Below are 17,843 nucleotides of genomic sequence, written 5' to 3'. Positions count from 1 at the left end.
CGGCAACAGTGTTATTTGCCGTGGCTCTGACTGAGGCATATTTGGGAGCAGTTCAAATTCAAAGCTGTGCCAATCTACCAGTTCCTTTTTTTCCCATTCACCACCCCCCCCCACTCTCCACTCCTCTCACTCACTCTCCACCCGTTTTCTGTGTACCCTCTGTCCCAGTAGATGGAGATGTGAAATATTTAAACACACTTTGTTGTTTGGGGACAATGCACTTCAGCAGATGGGCCATCGCCGCACAGACCCCAATGTATGCAAATCTCCATACAAAGCAGCCCAGGATGTTTTCAATATAACACAAGTGCCTCGGGCCCTGTTTTAATCCCTCTTTACCCGCAGCCAATGCACTGTTTCATCCAGTCAAACGCCTTAAGCGCTATGTCAACTTGGACATCTGGCCACATAACTGAACCCAACAAAAAATAAAAAAGAAGTGTGCATGTGTGTGAGGAAGGGAGTGTGTTTATGGAGGGTGAGACGGAGAGATAAAGGTGATGCGGTGCCGGCTGGTGAACTGAAACATCCAGAGACGTTTTCATCCCTCTATCAGTGGCGTCATTAGAGAGAGAGAATAAAAGGGGCGAGGCGGCGAGGATTCTTCACCCCCCCACACCGGGGGAAACAGGTGCCAGAGTTGCTTTCTTCATTGTCTCTTAACTTGTTTTGCTGTTTTCTCGCTTGTTTTTCTCAACCCCCCCACCCTCTAGGAATAAGCGCACACACACACACACACACACAACCACGCACACACACACAAATGTGGCAAGGTAACACACACATGCTGCCTGCAGACTTTCTGGTCAGAACACTGATTTCTGTCGTTGTGACATGTGAAGGGTGCTACAGCACAGCCAGACACCTGGATTCACATGGCATCCTTTACTACTCTGTGTCAAAGTCCATGTGTGTGTGTGTGTGTGTGTGAGAGAGAGAGAGAGTTTGTGTGCGCACTAGGTGTGTGTAAGGTGTGGGGGTAGGTGCCATGGAAGGCAGCATCTCCTGAGGGTAACTCATCAGCTTTTCCTGGATGGACCACAAGTTCAGATGCTTGTGGCAATGTTGCATGTCCTCGTTGACCCACATGATACGGACCACACATGTTCACGCATGTGCAACATGACCATGTGAAAATATATGGTGTGCTGCAAGACATGAAAAATGTAGCACAAACATGCAAATGTGTGGGTTTGCATGAAATCGACACGTGTGTAAACCTGAAAGACTTCAGGGGACAATGATATCATCTGTGGTGGTGAAAATCCTTGTCACTGCTTGAGAGGATCGGACAGTTTATTAGGTTTAATTCTTAATAAAATATCACCCATACTCTTATTAAATTATAATGTGTCACAATCAAGGTTAATAAAACCAAGACAGAATGAAACAAATGTGTCTGTTGTTTTTTTTAATGGTGCCTTATTTGCAAGAGATATCAATTTGCTAAAAAACTAAATACTTGCAATCTTTTAAATAAATAAAACACAGTATTTGTTGCAATTTGTTGTGTAATTTTCTTTTTCTCTCAATGGTCATTTCTTTGTTATTGAAATAGATTCAAAACAGACTTTTATTTCAAAAAATTAATTACAATAATTTAATGGTCTTTTGTTTTCTCGAGTAAAAGGAACCGGCTTCTAATTGATCTTTTAGACCGACTGTGAAAGGCCTTAAATACACACACGTTGTTATTTACAGCTCATTAAAAACGGTGCTAATGAAATGCCCACAGCTTAAATTATACTTAAAATCTCAATGCAAAATATAGTTTGAAGCATATTTCTCTTGTTTTTTTAATCCACATTGTTTTAAATGTCTGGTGATTTTCATCAAATTGTAAAAATGTGTTCAGGTTGTGCGTAGCCACGACATATCGGAGCTCTGTAAGCAGATTCCTTTTGCGCTGTTTTTTGTAGCTGGCATGAGAGAGACTGCCTGCAGCTTGTGTGATGGTCTGTGTGGATGTGTGGATGTGTGTGTATATGTGGGGCGGGGGGGGGGGCCTCATGTGTGCATGTGTACTTAAACTTCAGGCCATGAAAGTGTTTGTGTGTGTGTGTGTGCCTCCCAATGTGTATGTGGTTGCATGTGTGCGGATCAGTGTGTGTGTGAGTGTGTGTGTGTGTGTGAGTGTGAGTGTGTGTGCGTGGTGCGCAGGGGAAGAAAGAGTGTAGGTGAGTGCAGAAGACAAACCTGTCAGTTTCACAGCTGGTTTCTCTAGCTGCAGGGCTGAGGCCGGAGCTGGGTGACACTCAGCATCACAGCAGCACAACACAAGGCCTGGGGTGAACACACCATCATATACTGTAGACACACACACACACACACACACACACACACACACCGTGGCCTCAGCCGTACGACCAAGAGACCGGTGAAACACACCACCTGGGAAAGTCTTCGTATCTTGTCAAAGATTTGTCTTTCCTTTTTGGCTCGATGGGGGGTGTGAACAACATCACCGAGCAGATTGCCTGGCAATGGACTGACCATCATGTTGTAAGGAAGGGGTGGGGAGGGTGGGGGAGGGGGGGGGGGTTGAAAGAAATAACCAGAGTGTAATGTAAGACGAGAGCGGCTTTCTTCGCAGCAGCTCGGAGGGGGGGACGGAGTCCCAGTTGCTCCATCGTGACTATCCTGGTCACTCCTGACAGATTATTGGAGATGGAAGTTGACGCTGGCTGTTAGCTGGACGGTCCCGTTCCTGCATCAAGGAGAGAGATGCTGTTCCCATCCTTTGGTCTCATTTTGGGACTCGCTTCGCAGTGTGCTCCACAGCGGAGTGGACTCTGTGGGGAAAAGGGCCTCAGGCATTTGCACACACACACACACACACAGACACACACACACACACTCCCACCCAAAGCATCCCCCTACATCCTTCACCATCCCAACACATTTCCATCCTCACTAGGATCTCTTCAGGGTATTAGGAGGATGTTGGCCTTTTTTAGATCTTCTCACAACGAGCACAGTCGACAAGCAAAAAGCACTTCAAGGTAAGACAACAATAAAAAAAAAGGTTAGAGGACATCAAAATGTGCAGACATCAATTATTCTGCAGAGAGCTAATGAGCAGCAGAATACTGTTGTATTTAGGAAGGTGAGAATCCACATTGTGAATTCTGTGGACATTTTGGCAAGAAAGACCCTGAGTGGACTCAATTATTAAAATAAAGTAAACATGTTGACAGGAGAAATGAAACTGTGTTTTGACTGCTGCTGTCAGGGGAGGTTCCCCTGTCTAAAGTTTACACAGGAAATGATTACGCCTCAGTGATTCTGCCCTGGATAGTGTGTGTGTGTGTGTGTGTGTGTGTGTGTGTTAAGTGTGTGTCTCTGCGCGTTTGAATGTGTGCACTCTGCGATCAACTTCTGCTAAATACTAATTACTGAATACTTAGTACGGATGCCCTTTCTATTGGGTCCCTTTAGTATAAACATTCATTATGGCCCTTTTTCTCCTTTGTAGCTCCATCATCATTATTCCACCGCATCCCCCCGGAGGAGAGAGACAGAGCTGGGGCCGGGGCCGGGGCCGGACCAGGCTGGGGGAGACAACACTGTAGAACCAGAGCGCCAGGACCTGGGAATGCACACAAGTGATATTTGTGCGTGGAGATCAAAAAGCATTTACCTTTAGATGTTTCCCTGATATGAATATTCAACGTCCTTATTGAAATCTAATTTGGGTCTCCTTGTCTCAGGGGTCTTTTCATCAGTGCCTGTTGCCTGAGGCCACTGCTGATTGACAGCCAAACTTTAGAAAAGAGCAAGCAGGAAAAAAGGGGAGATCTGGTGGTGCTGGAGATGTGAGCGTTGTGGAGCCAGGGAGAGCTGGAACAGATGAGTGGAGGGGTACTGAGAGGGCTGGGGTGGGGGGGCCCGACAGGGGGGGTGGGGTATTTAACCTCCTTGTGTGCATGCACAAACAGAATGCTGCAGATTATTAGGGCCAGAAGCGCTCTCATATACACGACAGCGGAATAGAGAAATAATCATTTCAGGTTTTTCTCCTGTTGAAAAAGTCCTGCCTCTAACCTTGATGTGATCCGGATCATTTAGCATTTGAGTAATGTTCAGGAAGCTGTCATCTCGGACTTCAGGAAACTCTTGACATTTTGTACAATTAATTTAACAGTTTTTAAATGTGATGAGTTGATTTATTAACAAAATTATCCACAGATAATCATTGAAAATCTTCATCAGCGGCATCATGAACATTTTATAGCACTATAGAGCATTTTATTTAATTTACTTCAGGAACAACATTTTTTACTATTGGTTCCTAAACTGATTTTCCACCTGACTTATCTTCATTCATTGTCATAATGTTCATGAATAAACAAATATAATAAATTTAGAAAACATAGCAAGGGACAGAATGTTTGTGTTAGTTCAGTTTGACATGTCCACGCATCTAGTGAGATCTGAATTGAAACCACAAGTTGATGAATTAGTCAGCTTGTTATTTAGATAGTTGAGTCAAAATGCTGAATGTTCTGTGGCTGCAGCTCCTCGGCTTTGTTACTTTTACTCATGTTATGTGAAGTAATACATGTAAATAACTTCCGGTTGTTTCTGGTCAAACAAAAAGATCAATTTGAATGTTAACATATCTGATATTTTACAGACCAAGCTTCTAACCTAATTAGAAATGAACGACCAGATTGAAAAATAACAATGATTTCCATGATTACTAATCACAGTCTCAGTAAAAAGATCTTAGTGGGATAAACTTTTCCTTTGAAAGATTTGCCATTTATCTCACTAAGAGGGTTAGGGTTAGAGATTTCCTTTGCTCTCTTCTCTTCTTAAAACAGAGCATCTGACGCTCGGTGCCAAAGGCCTGACACCATATTGTTTTCTATAATTACATTTCTTAACATTTGCCCTGTTACACGTCTACATTTATGACTGAGGACCTGTGAACTCCAGATCCGCTCATTTGGCAAAATAAGAAAACGGAAAAACAAAATAAATTCTCTTCTCTCACTGTGACTGCAGGGGAGAGTGTAATTCTGCCTCTTAGTTTTTTTTTGTGCTTAAATATAAAACCAATATTAGAGGCTGAAAAAAACTGGTGTGTCTCTGAAGAAGAGAAAAGCTTCATCGCAAAGAAGGATTCAGACATTTGCTCCACTGTTCAACTGTCAGTGCTGGATATTACTTTGTTCTGCTGGAAGATGAATAACAAGTGGCGAGTGCATGTACACACACACACACACACACACACACACACACACACACACACACACACACACACACACACACACACACACACACACACACAGACACACACACAAACTAACACTGTCCTCATCTGGCCAGTGGGTTAAGCATGGTTTAATGTTATTATTGCGCAGGTGTGGGTCTTGTCCCTCAGGGTTCCATTAAAATGATGCCCCCTCTCAATGGCGGCTCCATTCCCTCTTTATATTTAACACAGGCCATATGTCTAGCAGGAGGCAAACAGCTGATGGGGTTTAATTGACGGAAATCAACATATTTGGTAGTGTGTGTGCATGTGCGTGTGTGTTAGTGATGTGCTAATGGTGGACGTGCTCTGGCATCAGGGGACATCTTTAAAGGGTCAATTGTGAATCAGAACCGAGTTTGGAAAGAAAGGAGAGATGAGAAAGAAGGAGGGCATCGGAGACACGGAGGAAGAGAGAGAGAAACATAAAACGGAGACAGAGGAAAAACTGCAATGCAGGACAGTTTGGATTCATTTTGGGACGTGTCCGTTCCAGCTGTGCACAGAGAGCTGACTTCATGTTCTATCAGGCTTCACAGAGACGCAGCACCTGGCTGCAGTCAACTCATGTAGAAGCAGCTCTGACACTGAGCTGATCCCGGATCAGGAGGGGACCCGAACCAAACCAGACCGTACACCCACTGCCACAAGGACCCACAATCATGCACAATAACCCTTTTCTTCTCATTTAACAGAAATATTTCTTGGATCCATTTTGAAAACTATAGAAGAATGGGGAAAAGTAGTTCTCGGTCATGAGGGATAAGCCAACATTAGGCTAACAGGCGCAACGCAATTAGCACATAAAACCTGTCAATGGCCCTCGATATCACGGCCCTCTAAGGAGTGGCAGACTTATAAAGCCTCCTGATCTATTACTACAAAGTGATTAATCCTCCCCACACAATGACCAGTCTTTAACTGGGCCTCTATATTATTAGGTATCCCTGTATGGCACTTCAGCCCCGCACTAATTAGCATTCAGATCAGGCACCACAGAGACAGCCCCTCCACCACAGAGGAAGGACACAGGATGAGATGGCGACACAGTGAAATGTCATTAACTTGATGTTAATTACTAATTAATGGGGCTATTTCATTTACATGTATCCCCGGCTCCTCTCGGATGGAGCCTGCCTTTACTGGGTTACTCTTACCAGCCGACAAGTTGGGGGAGGGTTTATCTCCCCCCCCCGTCTCTCCCTCACACTCCCCCTCAAAGCGTCTCATCTCTGCTAATTAAATAGTGGGCCACTCATCATGATTATTATGTCTGCTTTTACAACACCATTCTGTGTCAGCGAGAGCACTCCAATAAGCAAGTGACCACTTCTTTAACACCAGGGCTGTTTTTTTGTATGAACTGGGCATTAAAAGCCAAATTCGGTGCCAACTCCACTCCACTCCACTGACTTCTATCTGACTTGTTACTTTCACTCACTTGTGACCCCCCCCCCCCCCCCCCCCTCCCTTTCTCTTCATCGCCACGCGGCAGCGACAAGCCGCCCGTCTCCATGGCAACCCGAGCCTCTGGTCCCAGGAGGAGGAGTGGGCTGGGTTGACAAGCGTCTGGCCATTCGCACGTGGGCAGTGCCAGCTCGCCAACATGGCACACAGCATCCTGCCATATGGTGCCACCGTATACGTCCTGCTGGCTCGGACCCGGAGTCTGGGCCTGCAGTGAGCGGGGAGTGTGAACCCGCAGCAGAACCTGTTCCGCAGCTGATCCACGTGCAGCACCGGCAACTCATCTGCACATAAACTGATCTTTTAATGATTTAATAAAGAACCTTTGTTTTTTATTCTTGATCTGTGAATGTAGGTGCATGATAATACTTTTGTAATCGTGGATAGTATTTGCTGTAAATCTGAAGTCAACTCAATGAAAAGTCTCAGAGCGATAACAAGAGATGTCTTCTGTTCTGCAGACAGAAAGTGTTTGTACAGTTTCATGAAGCTGGACGAGCTCCACTCATCATTAATACCACACTGCCTCTCGGTGGCACCACAGAGAAAAGACATGCTGAAGCACACTGAAGATACACATTAATGCTGACAAAATATATTTTTATTCAAAGTCAATATATGCTTTTAAATACAACATTTCTTAAAAGCATTGGAATACTGCATATTCTTGCCTTTTTTCTTATCATATATATATATATATTATACATTATCAAAAATCTATTTGTCAGTGAGGCTTTCAGGAACCTACAGTGAGATATGTTGGTGAACAGAACATCAGCTATTTGTCGTGTAAATCTTAACATTCTGCAGAACAACATCGACACAGTAACACAAAAAGAGGACAAGCAGTGAAGGCAACTGGAAATCAATGCAAATCTGCTGAGTTAAACATCTCAGGAATGTGCGGCATTCAAAGAAGAAAGGCTGATATAAAAAAGTTGAAGGCTCATTCATTTGTGCAGCAGTTTTATATAAATAGACTCGATTGTGTAACTGAATGGTCAAGGCAACATTCACGTTCAAACATGGTGTGTGCACAGATTCTAAATTCCAACAATAGGAAATTCCAAGCTCGATAGTTGATTTCTTATTCCCATGTTAGTGTAACCACTGACCATAATGGGCATTTCCTATATTAGAATTGTAAAGACACCATGTTCAACCAAAAGATACACGCCTGTGTATGTAATCAACGATGACAAGCGACATAAGCAACACAACTCCCGCAACCGAGGAAACAATGGCAACGTGCAACTATCGCTGATACTGTGTGACCGCAGTTCTCTCATCGCTTAAATTAGACAAAGAATACAAAATGCACAGATTTAAAAGAAGGTACACGCGTCAAGTGAGCATCTAAACTGGACGTGAAATCTGCTGAGTGTAAAACACAAATTGCAAAACTGCGTCGTGGAGGCTGAATGAAACGATCCTTTCTAGTTTTGTGCTGCTACATTCTCTGCAGTAAGGACATGATAACAAATCCTCTCCGGTAAGTTAACGGTGGTTGTTGGTGCTTTCCCCTGCACTGCGATATTCATCATATCAGTGTGTAATCATAGAGACAATAGTATTACAACTAGCAAAAGGAGATAGAGTGAGAAAACTTTGATTTGTCTAAAACGCCATGACGAGGATCCCTCCCCCTCCCCCCATGTACTGACATCACTTCCCGTCTAAAGAGTTACTATAATGTAAAGTGCATAATAACTTTGTATTTTATTTAACGCAAAAACGTTTGAGATGATTATGTGGACGGTTGTGTTTCCGTGGATGCTGCCTCCTTAGACGGGAAAGTTCGGGTCAGAGCAGAAGAACAAGTGAAGACACTAAACTTGCAGAACGTTCTATTGAGTTTTCCAGGCGCCATCACACTTATACAGTAACTTACATTGTCCCATCAAAATATTTCATTTTTCTCTTATCTATCTGAATATATATATATATATTTTTTTTTTCTAAAAAAAATTAACAAAAAAGGTCATAAAGCCATATAAATAAAGCACACAAAATAATTAGGTGAGGTATTTCTTTTCCATGCGTCCACATAGAAAAATAGAATAAAAATAAATCGATAACCTTTGGTCATGTTGCCACAGAGCTTTCCGTGACCCCCCCCCCCCCCCCCCCCACTGCGCCGTAACGGTAAGGATGAGCTCGTAACCATGGAGATGCGGTAGACAAATGGTACGGGGACATTAGGAGCGCCTGCAGTGTGATTAGTGGCCGGGTAATGAGCTGTCAATCAGACGGTTCTGGTGGAGATGGGTAGAGTGGGGCTCGACTAATAAGAGACTTCGGATACGGGAGGCTGGACTCTCCCTGCGTGTGGCACAGCGTCTCCCTGCAGGGCAAGAACACACACCACCCTGCTCTGTGGCAGCTGTCTCACACATCCATCAGTCTCAGGGCTCCTCCGACACACAGGGACACACCGAGAGCGAGCCGCCGCTTTCCAACAACAGTCGAGAGTCACACATTCTGGAACAGGTGTAAACAGTTAGACCAGCAACCGTGTAAGAACCCGATGATTTCTTTCTCTCCCACTCCACATCCTCCCTGAACTGTCGGAGCAGCTACTGACACCGCCGTGTTTTGCTCTTTGCTCCCTGTGATTTGTCGTTGTGCCGACTCTGCTGTGTGCTGTTCAGTAACTGTTGCGGTGCTCCTTTAACCAGACCTGTCCGTTTTTCCAGGTGTCGTATGCAGGCTCCCTCCGATGCGCCACTTGCCGTCCATTGGCTGAGTTCTCCAAAGTGAATCGTGTCCTAGCTCCCGGTCGCCCCAAGGTCACACTCTCCCTTGAGGAATGGCGCTCCGGTCGCTCTGATGACTAACGATCTAGATGTGGATGTTGTGGTGGCGCACCTTACTACAGTCAATGTCCATCCGGCGGGCCTCGGCGAACGCCAGGAAGGTGCAGAGGCCCAGCACGTTGACTGTGGTGATGAGGGCGAACACAGACGCCCACGAGCCTGTGGCCTCGATGAGATACCCCGAGAAATACACCAGTAGGACCCCTGGACAGAAACACACACACACACACACGGTCGCACTGAGTAACACGTTATCACAAAGGCAGCACACACAAGCTTCACTTTAGTTTTCCACGAGTGTCGCAGTCCGCTGAGCGTCCCTCACAGGACCACACCTGTCATCCTCCGCTCCCTCTATTATTCATCTGACACAAACTCAATCACGCTCCTTTGATGAAATATGCATCGCACATGAGCCAGGGTGACGGACGGGAGACACGTCGGCGGGTTGGAAACTCAGAGACGTCAATGAATAATTTCACGTTATAGATTGTTAAAGGCAAGAAAAACACAATAATTTAGAAGCTGCTGCAGAAAAATGTATCACAGATATTTGTCTCACCTGAGAAAGCACCACATGTATTCATAACACCTGGAAGAGGAATGCAGATACACACATGTTAGATTTAAAACTTCAGTCAGGTCAGTGCTAAATAGATTCATGTTAATGAAAAATCTTTAAGTACTTACCAAATAGTGCTCCAGCACAGGATGGAGCGAGATCTTGAACATTAACAGAAACCCCACTGTGGACATGAAGTAAAATCATTGTTATATTATAATATCATTACTTATAAGGTGCTAAACTATCAACTGACTAAAAATAGTTTCTTGCACCGATCGAACTTAAAGTTCCAGTTGCTGGAGGAATATGAAAAATATTGCAGTAGTAGAAATAAACATCTGATATTTTAACATATCAAAAGTGCAGCTTATGTTGTACAAATCATATTAATGACTAATAAATATTAATTATTTTAATACTTAAAAATATCACAACACTACTAAGATATCATATAATCAGAAAAACGATTATTAACAAAGAAAATACCAGATCAGAACAGAACAAACTTTACAGTCCTTCAGGTTCATACGTTTTTAAAAACCTGACACTTCCTCAAACTTCTACATACTTTCTGACACAGTATCACATCCACCACAAGTGCTTACACGCCCTGACTTAGTATGTTCTTGCACACGTGTTGGTCCCTCAGTTTGGATTAAGTCAAGGACAAATACTTACAGTTTAAATTATAAGTTTAATGATCATTTAAATATTTGAAGAATACTAAGAGGATTAAGGACATATTGAGAATTAGCATACAAATTAATGACCGTTTTTTAGCAGGCAAAGAGCCGAAGAGTAAAAAGGTCAACGACCTATGACAATTTTACCTAATTGTTTGACACTCGACTGTACAAAACTAAGACAAATCAATGACTAACAGGCACTGATTGGGCAAAACTGAAATTGACCGAACATTAAACTGACAAACTGACCCTTGGGGACCACCACATTTAAATCTAAAAATAGTTTTTAGTTTCAGGGGCAGAGACGGAGGAGTGTGAGGACATGGTGGCTGCCGGTACCTGTGACTGAAGGTGGTGAGGCCCATGGTGGCAGACACAAATGCTACAGCCCAAGGGAAGGTGTTGTTGCCACATAGAAGGAGGGTGAACACACTGGACACACCCATGGAGAAGAACTAACAGATGGATGAATGCACACGTAAACCACACATACATAATCAAATACAAATAGGTTTCATTATGTACAAGAGGAGCGAGATTAACCACACAATGAGAATAGAAAGTCGACACACCCAGATTAATCATTACAAATATTTTACCTGCATCAACTTCCTCACTGAGGCCGTATCGAAGCCTGAGGGGAACAAAAGAGAAGTAAGGACAGGGAATTAAACAGCTGGCTTAACAATGACTACATACATTTAAACTTGTGTGTGAAACCCGTTCCTCTACCTGTACTGATGAGGTGGTCAGACAGGCAGCCGCTGAGGAGGGAGGAGGGGATGGCCACTAACCAGGGAATCACATTGAACACCCAACCCTGCGAGGACAACACATTATCTGGGCATGAATGAACTTGAAGAGAAACAGCAGGGAACACTGAGTGTTGGGTTATTTTACTAAGTCACAGTGTGCTGTGCTGTTGGGCTTTTCACTCTACGGACAGTGATGTCAGTTAGAAGGTCACATGGTCGATCGATCGACCTCAGTATGTGGCGTCATCATGACTGCCATGCTTTTTTTCTGTGGCGCACCCATCTGGCTGACATTGTGGTTTTTCTGTGAAATGTCCTCTGGTTGGAAAACCTTCCCATCAACCTTAGCGGCATTTTGTGTTCAGTGCTGATTAGCAAATGATAGTTTAATAAGATGCTAAATTAGAATGCCGAACACTACTTTGCGTTTTAAAGGTTCAGTGTGTAGAGTTTAGTGACATCTAGTGGTGGAGTTGCGTGTTGCAGCTGAATACCCCTCACCTCACCCTCCCCTTCCAAACATGAAGTAGAACCCGTGGTAGCCTCGATTTGTCATAAAACCCCAAATGGTGTTTAGTTTGTCCAGTTTGGACTACTGAAAAAAACATGGCGGCCCGGTGGACCTGCTCTGATCGCCTCCCGGTGGCTGGCTGAGGTATAGGTCATAAATCCCGCCTCCTCATTGTTAGTGGATGGGACACGGACAAAACTAAAAAAGCCCTTGTTACACTGATAAATGCTCAAGTGCTCATGTTTGCGGTAAGTTTGGTTTTAATTAGTTATTGGATGCTTTACAAAAATTGTGAAATGTCATGATTGACATTTGAGACAAACGCCCACGATCGCTACATTTGCATCTGGGTCACTTTGGCTTAATTTCCTGATAGTGGGAGGGAGTGGAGACCTGTTGTCAATCTTTATGTACAAGTAAAAAAAAAAGCAAATGCTGTTTACTGAGTATAATGTCAGAGTCCCAGGAACCACTGTGGCCTCTTTGACCTCTGAAACAAAGGTGTAGTCTTTTATTTATTCAAGGAGACAGCAGGTCAATAAGGCTCTGAGCCCGACTGTAGATGATTTGTCTTGTTAAATCAAGGTGTAGTCGTTCTTTATTACATCCCGTCACTGTGACGTCAAATATGTGAAGAAGCCGTCTTTACCTTGGCATCCGGGAAGGTGTCTCTGAAGAAAGTTGGCAGCCAGGACAAAAGAGTGAAGAAGGTGCTGGCGGTGCAAAGGTGTGTAACGATCACGGCACTGTTCAGCAAACGACAAGAGACAAACTGTCATAAAAAAGTGCATTGCAGCCACATTTGTGTTTACCAACTCTTATCTGCTCACAAGTCCTGTTTGTTTAAACACACTCTGTGATTTTCCTGTCTATGATGTTTATAAAGGTGAGTACCGTGTGGAGGAAGGCATCACGGAGCCATACAACTTTCTTCTAATCTGTTTCTCTCAAGGTGGCTCAAACTAAATGAAACCACAGAGGTTCTGTGTGGCTGAGAGCGGAGCCTATCAGCTGCATTGACGTGAGGAAATATCTTGGTTATGGGGACAGACCCGAAGAAGACGGAGGAACTCAACTCCGGAGACATTGACAGACAGCTGAGACAACAGCAGACGTAAATATGCACATATAATAAACTGGATCCGTGTCTGCAGAAACAGAAATCACATGACAGGGCTATCTGTCAAAACTGGGACATGTTCTTCCACAATCCTCCAGTATTCTTTCTAAACCAGCCTCTAACTCTCATTTCCATGGTTGCAAAACACAATAATTAAAGTGGAATTTCAGGTTTTGGATGTTGCTGTAACCGAGCCACAATATTACAGGAGACCCGCCTGACTCAAGCTCTGTGAAACAAACTAAACAACAGTTGCTCAATCATTTGCATTTAAGATCAAACAAACAGCGACCCAAAATACACACAATCACAGAGCGAGGCTTGAACACGGGCTCACAACCACACACACACACACACATGCGCCCTTTAAGGTTATCTCACCAGACTGCAGGTTGTTTGAGGAGCCGCAACCAGTGTCTCTTTGTCAGTTTGGACTGGGGCCCACCGCTTCCCAGGGATTCGAGGGTGATGATAGGCCCTGCAGAAAACACACAGGCACAGTCACGTGGGCGTCCGAGAGGACACTGACTCTAATTATACAAATAAGAAGCCGCAGGACAGGGGAGTGCAGACGGTTTGAAGCCTCGCTTGCCTTCTCCTTTGAGTAGATACTTCCACATGCAGTAGGACCACACCACTGAGAGGAGGCCGGTAACATAGAAGACACTCTCCCAGCCGTACAGGTCCAACATGAGGGAGCCGGCCCCTCCGATCAAGAGAGTGCTGGGGAGGGGGGGGGACAGGGGTCATGACAAGACACGACAAGTCAGGCAAACACACTCTCGTAAAAAGATGTTTCAAGACAGTAACGTACTAAATTAAAACAGAAACGTGTATTAGCAGTGATTGTGACATCTGTCAGGATTTCAATATTTTAGCTATATTCTCTGTCTGACTCAACTCTAAATGAATAAAGATAGAAGCAGTTTGAGCCCGATAAGGCCTTCACGCAAATGATTAATAATAACTTTTTCCTTCCAAGTGTTTAATCTTGAAAATTAGAATGTGTCTGCGTCACAGTTTTGTTTCGTTGTTTCGGTTAAATTGTTTTGAATGTCTGTACAAACAGAACATTGTTTTGATATAGCAAGAACACAATAATCTTTTCTCCAGTTGTCAACACCATTGGCCCACATGCCATCCGCTGTGTCAAGGCCTTGGGAGTGGCTCCTTGTCACTTCGAGGAGGAAGAACCAAGATCTACTGTTATACAATAGACAGGCGCCGGCTGGTTGATGTGTTCTGATGTGACTTGTTGGATGCCCATTGTTTTGCTGATTCATACCTGTTCATTGCTTCCTAAATAAATACTTGATTGAACAAACCGAGTTCGGCTCATCTTCTCATATTTAGGATAAACCAACACGCCTGACACATCACAATAGACACAACTGTACAATCAGCTCCTCTTTGCACATTACAATGGGGGATCTGTGACAAACACTTATTGCACAACAGTTGACTCACCCCAGATAGGAGCCGCTACCCACGGTGCTCATGAGGAAGCCTCTTTCGCTTTCCACCACCTTCTGAGAGCACAGACTCGCAAGGGAGGGGTAATGAACTCCTGAGATCAACACAGAAAACAACATCAGCCGGAGTTTAGGAAGAAGTCCTCAAAAATAATTTGAGGTGTGGCTGAAAAAATTGATTTTTACCACGCCGTAACACAAAACTAATGTAGATCTGAGGAGAAATTATAGATTTTGTGCGTGTAACATGGTGAATGTTCAAGGAAGGGATTTAGTGTTTGTCATCCAGACATGGGAGCAGCTCATTTTTTACTTGTGCAATAAAAGCTTGCTGCGAAAAGTTTTAGGATCTCACCTACGAAGAATGTTGATTTATGTTCTCAAGGCAAAGAAAGTAAAGATGGTGAATGTCACTGATGTTGTAGTTCCTATTGGTCACCAGCAGAGGTCTATGCATTGTGTGGATAATCAATAAATAGGATGGTCATCATCTTCCTCTTTATATAGAATGCTAACTTAAATTTTTTTATTTTTTATTTTAGAGCACAAATGGGATGATGACGATTCGAACACACGACAGACGCAAAAATGAAAGAAGGAAGGACAAAGGAAACAAAATCTAAATATAGAGAATGTGTTTCAGCGTCTTGACAAAAGACAAGTCCAACCACATCCTGGATTACTCACAGCAACAAGTTCTGCTTGTTTCATTTGTTGATTTGAGTTTGATATTTGAAACGACAACAGATAGATAGATAGAACGATTGATAGAGCGCTAGATACTCTATTGATCCTGAGGGAAATTTAGGAGCCACACACTTAAGACCCATGGAAGTACTGAAACAACAGACTCTTGAGAATGTCATCCTTCCAGATCTTAAAACAAACGCAGACCAATCTTTAACAGGTCTGCAAAGAGCAATTATGCCTCGTCACTGACTTCATTCATGCAGCACCTCTGACCTTGCAACAGGCCCATGAGAAAGCGAGCCAGCGTCATGGAGAAGATGGGCTGGGAGCAGAACTGAGCCAGGATGGGTGTGAAGGCGGTCATCGAGCCCCAGGCCGCTGCAGACAGCAGGAGGACCTTCTCACCTCCCACTCTGTAAACAAAGGACACAGCCTGTATTAGTTTTACCCCCTGACTGCTCAGATAGAGGCCTACCTCATTCAGAGGGTTAGAGCAGAACGGTGATCTCCAGGATAACTTAGCACATCAGAGAAAACACATCTGTTTATGATGATACAATTAAAACGTGTATTTACTACAGTATCTGTTTTCGGAGTAAAAACACAACTGGCAGTTTGATCAGCAGGGGGTTAAAACCAGAGACAAACTAACAACAAGTTTCCCGGTCAGAATGGGGTCGGATCACAACATGACCAAGTTTCCTACCTGTCACTGACGTAGCCTCCGAGCACCTGGGTGAAGCAGTAGCCCCAGAAGAAGCTGCCCAGCACCATGCCCGACTCCCTCTTGGTCCAGTTGAACTTCTCCGCCATGCTGACGGAGCAGATGGGCATCGCCACGCGGGCGCAGTAGAGCAGGCACGTCCCGAACAGCAGCACCACGGTCCATACCCTCGCCACCGGCCTGCGCGGGAGGAGAACGGGTCAAGTTATTCGAGTTTGGTTGGAGCAGATGGAGCCTGAGTCCATCCCAGCACGGTTGCCTCATAGCAAGAGGTTTCCTGGTTTGAATCCCAGCTTGGCCGGGGTCTCTCTGTGTGGAGTTTCTGTGTTTTGTCAGGGTACTCCACCTTCTTCCCACAGTCCAATGGCATTGGGGATAGGAGTTATGTTAATGGGAGGTTCTAAATTATCAGTGTCAATATTAGTGTGAATGGTTGTTTGTCCCTGTATATTGGCCCTGAGATACACTGGTGACCTCTCCAGGGTGTAGCCATAGCCCACCTCTGGCTCAATATCAGCTGGATAAAGGATAAGTTGTGCAGATAATAAACAGATGGAGGATGAAGGCAACATCTGGAAACAAAATTAGTCCAGAACTTATATAACTAAAAGGAGTGGGACCACCTAAACCAGTTTGGTTGCCGACTATTCATTATCGGCCAAATAGCCTTCTTATACTCAAGGTATGCAAGTTTCTACAATATGCCCACAGGGGAATTCATTTAACAAAATGATGTCACAACAATATAATAAATAAATTACACTGAAAACTAAGTCAGGAAAGTTCTCCCGCACATTTTACACTCACTATATTAGAAAGAAATGACAAATTGCACGGGAACATAACTTTGATCCTCATCTCTGTATCGCAGATCTTTGAAACAAAAGCCCTGTTTGTATGTGTAGCATTACTTCTGCTTTTTTGTAAATAAAGGACAAATAAAAGGTACATTTTCGCTCATATTTTCTTATCTTAACAAGGTTTTTTGTATTGTATTCGTTTCTAATAAAGGAAACATGACTCACTTCCTTACTCATAAACTATTTGGCCCTACAACTTCAAATCTCAAGAGCACTGGACCTTGACTGTAACATCACTGCTGTCACTCTCTGTGTTTTTGCTGCAGGATTCCTGAATTACAAGGAAAGAGAGTTATTTAACTATCAGAGAATCAGAAGTGTTCAAGGTTAATATGCGATAGTTGCTGGAAACTGGAAACTGGAGAACACGACAAGCGGGCAGCAGCTGAATAGAGGATCAGGGGTTAGAATAGAATAACGTTACCTGGGCCAGTGGGTGTTGTGCTCAGGCCACTTCTTGTGACCCGCCGGGACTCCGCTCTTCTCTGGCGGACTGTTTTCCTTGTGACAGACCAAATCTGGACTATAGTTCTTGCCATATTTTTGAATAACTGCCATTCAACGCGAGGTAAACGGCGGCCCCCCCTCCTCCTCCTTCTCTGTCAGTCGAGATTTTACTTTGAGTCTCTTTACGCGCGGTGAGCCGACGCAGACGCTGGGACCAGGACGCAGGAGTCTCCGCGCGGTCTTATCCCTGCTTTGCACCGTGTGGATCCATGACCTGAAGCGGAGGAAGGCGAGCGAGCGAGCGAGCGGCGGAGGAGCTGGGCTGCTGGAGGAGGAAGAGTGGTGTTCGTGATGCCCGAGGAGGAGTAATCCACGTGTCAGTTTTTCTCCCCCAGCCTCCTCCTCCTCCAGCTCAGCCCCGCAGTTCTCCTTCTCATCGGTAGGGCTCATCAGGAAGTGATTTCAGCAAT

The 17,843-nt window shown here is 44.3% G+C and overlaps 1 protein-coding gene across 1 annotated transcript; it reads right to left on the bottom strand.

Annotated features, from left to right (window-relative positions):
* Nucleotides 1-8,850: 8,850 nt before the first annotated feature.
* Nucleotides 8,851-17,811, bottom strand: slc17a9b (solute carrier family 17 member 9b). Its single transcript, XM_053425373.1, has 13 exons — nt 17,351-17,811; nt 16,049-16,246; nt 15,616-15,755; nt 14,648-14,747; nt 13,773-13,903; nt 13,562-13,658; nt 12,710-12,806; nt 11,527-11,614; nt 11,394-11,428; nt 11,134-11,249; nt 10,234-10,289; nt 10,106-10,135; nt 8,851-9,747 (listed from the first exon to the last, which is right to left on the bottom strand). The coding sequence occupies exons 1-13, from the start codon at nt 17,482-17,484 to the stop codon at nt 9,569-9,571; spliced, it is 1,401 nt and encodes a 466-aa protein (XP_053281348.1). The 5' UTR covers nt 17,485-17,811; the 3' UTR covers nt 8,851-9,568.
* Nucleotides 17,812-17,843: the final 32 nt, after the last annotated feature.

This window comes from Pleuronectes platessa, chromosome 6 (genome assembly GCF_947347685.1).
Source record: "Pleuronectes platessa chromosome 6, fPlePla1.1, whole genome shotgun sequence".
In the NCBI taxonomy this organism is placed as follows: Eukaryota; Metazoa; Chordata; class Actinopteri; order Pleuronectiformes; family Pleuronectidae; genus Pleuronectes; species Pleuronectes platessa.
This window is presented reverse-complemented; position numbering and strand designations above follow the sequence as displayed.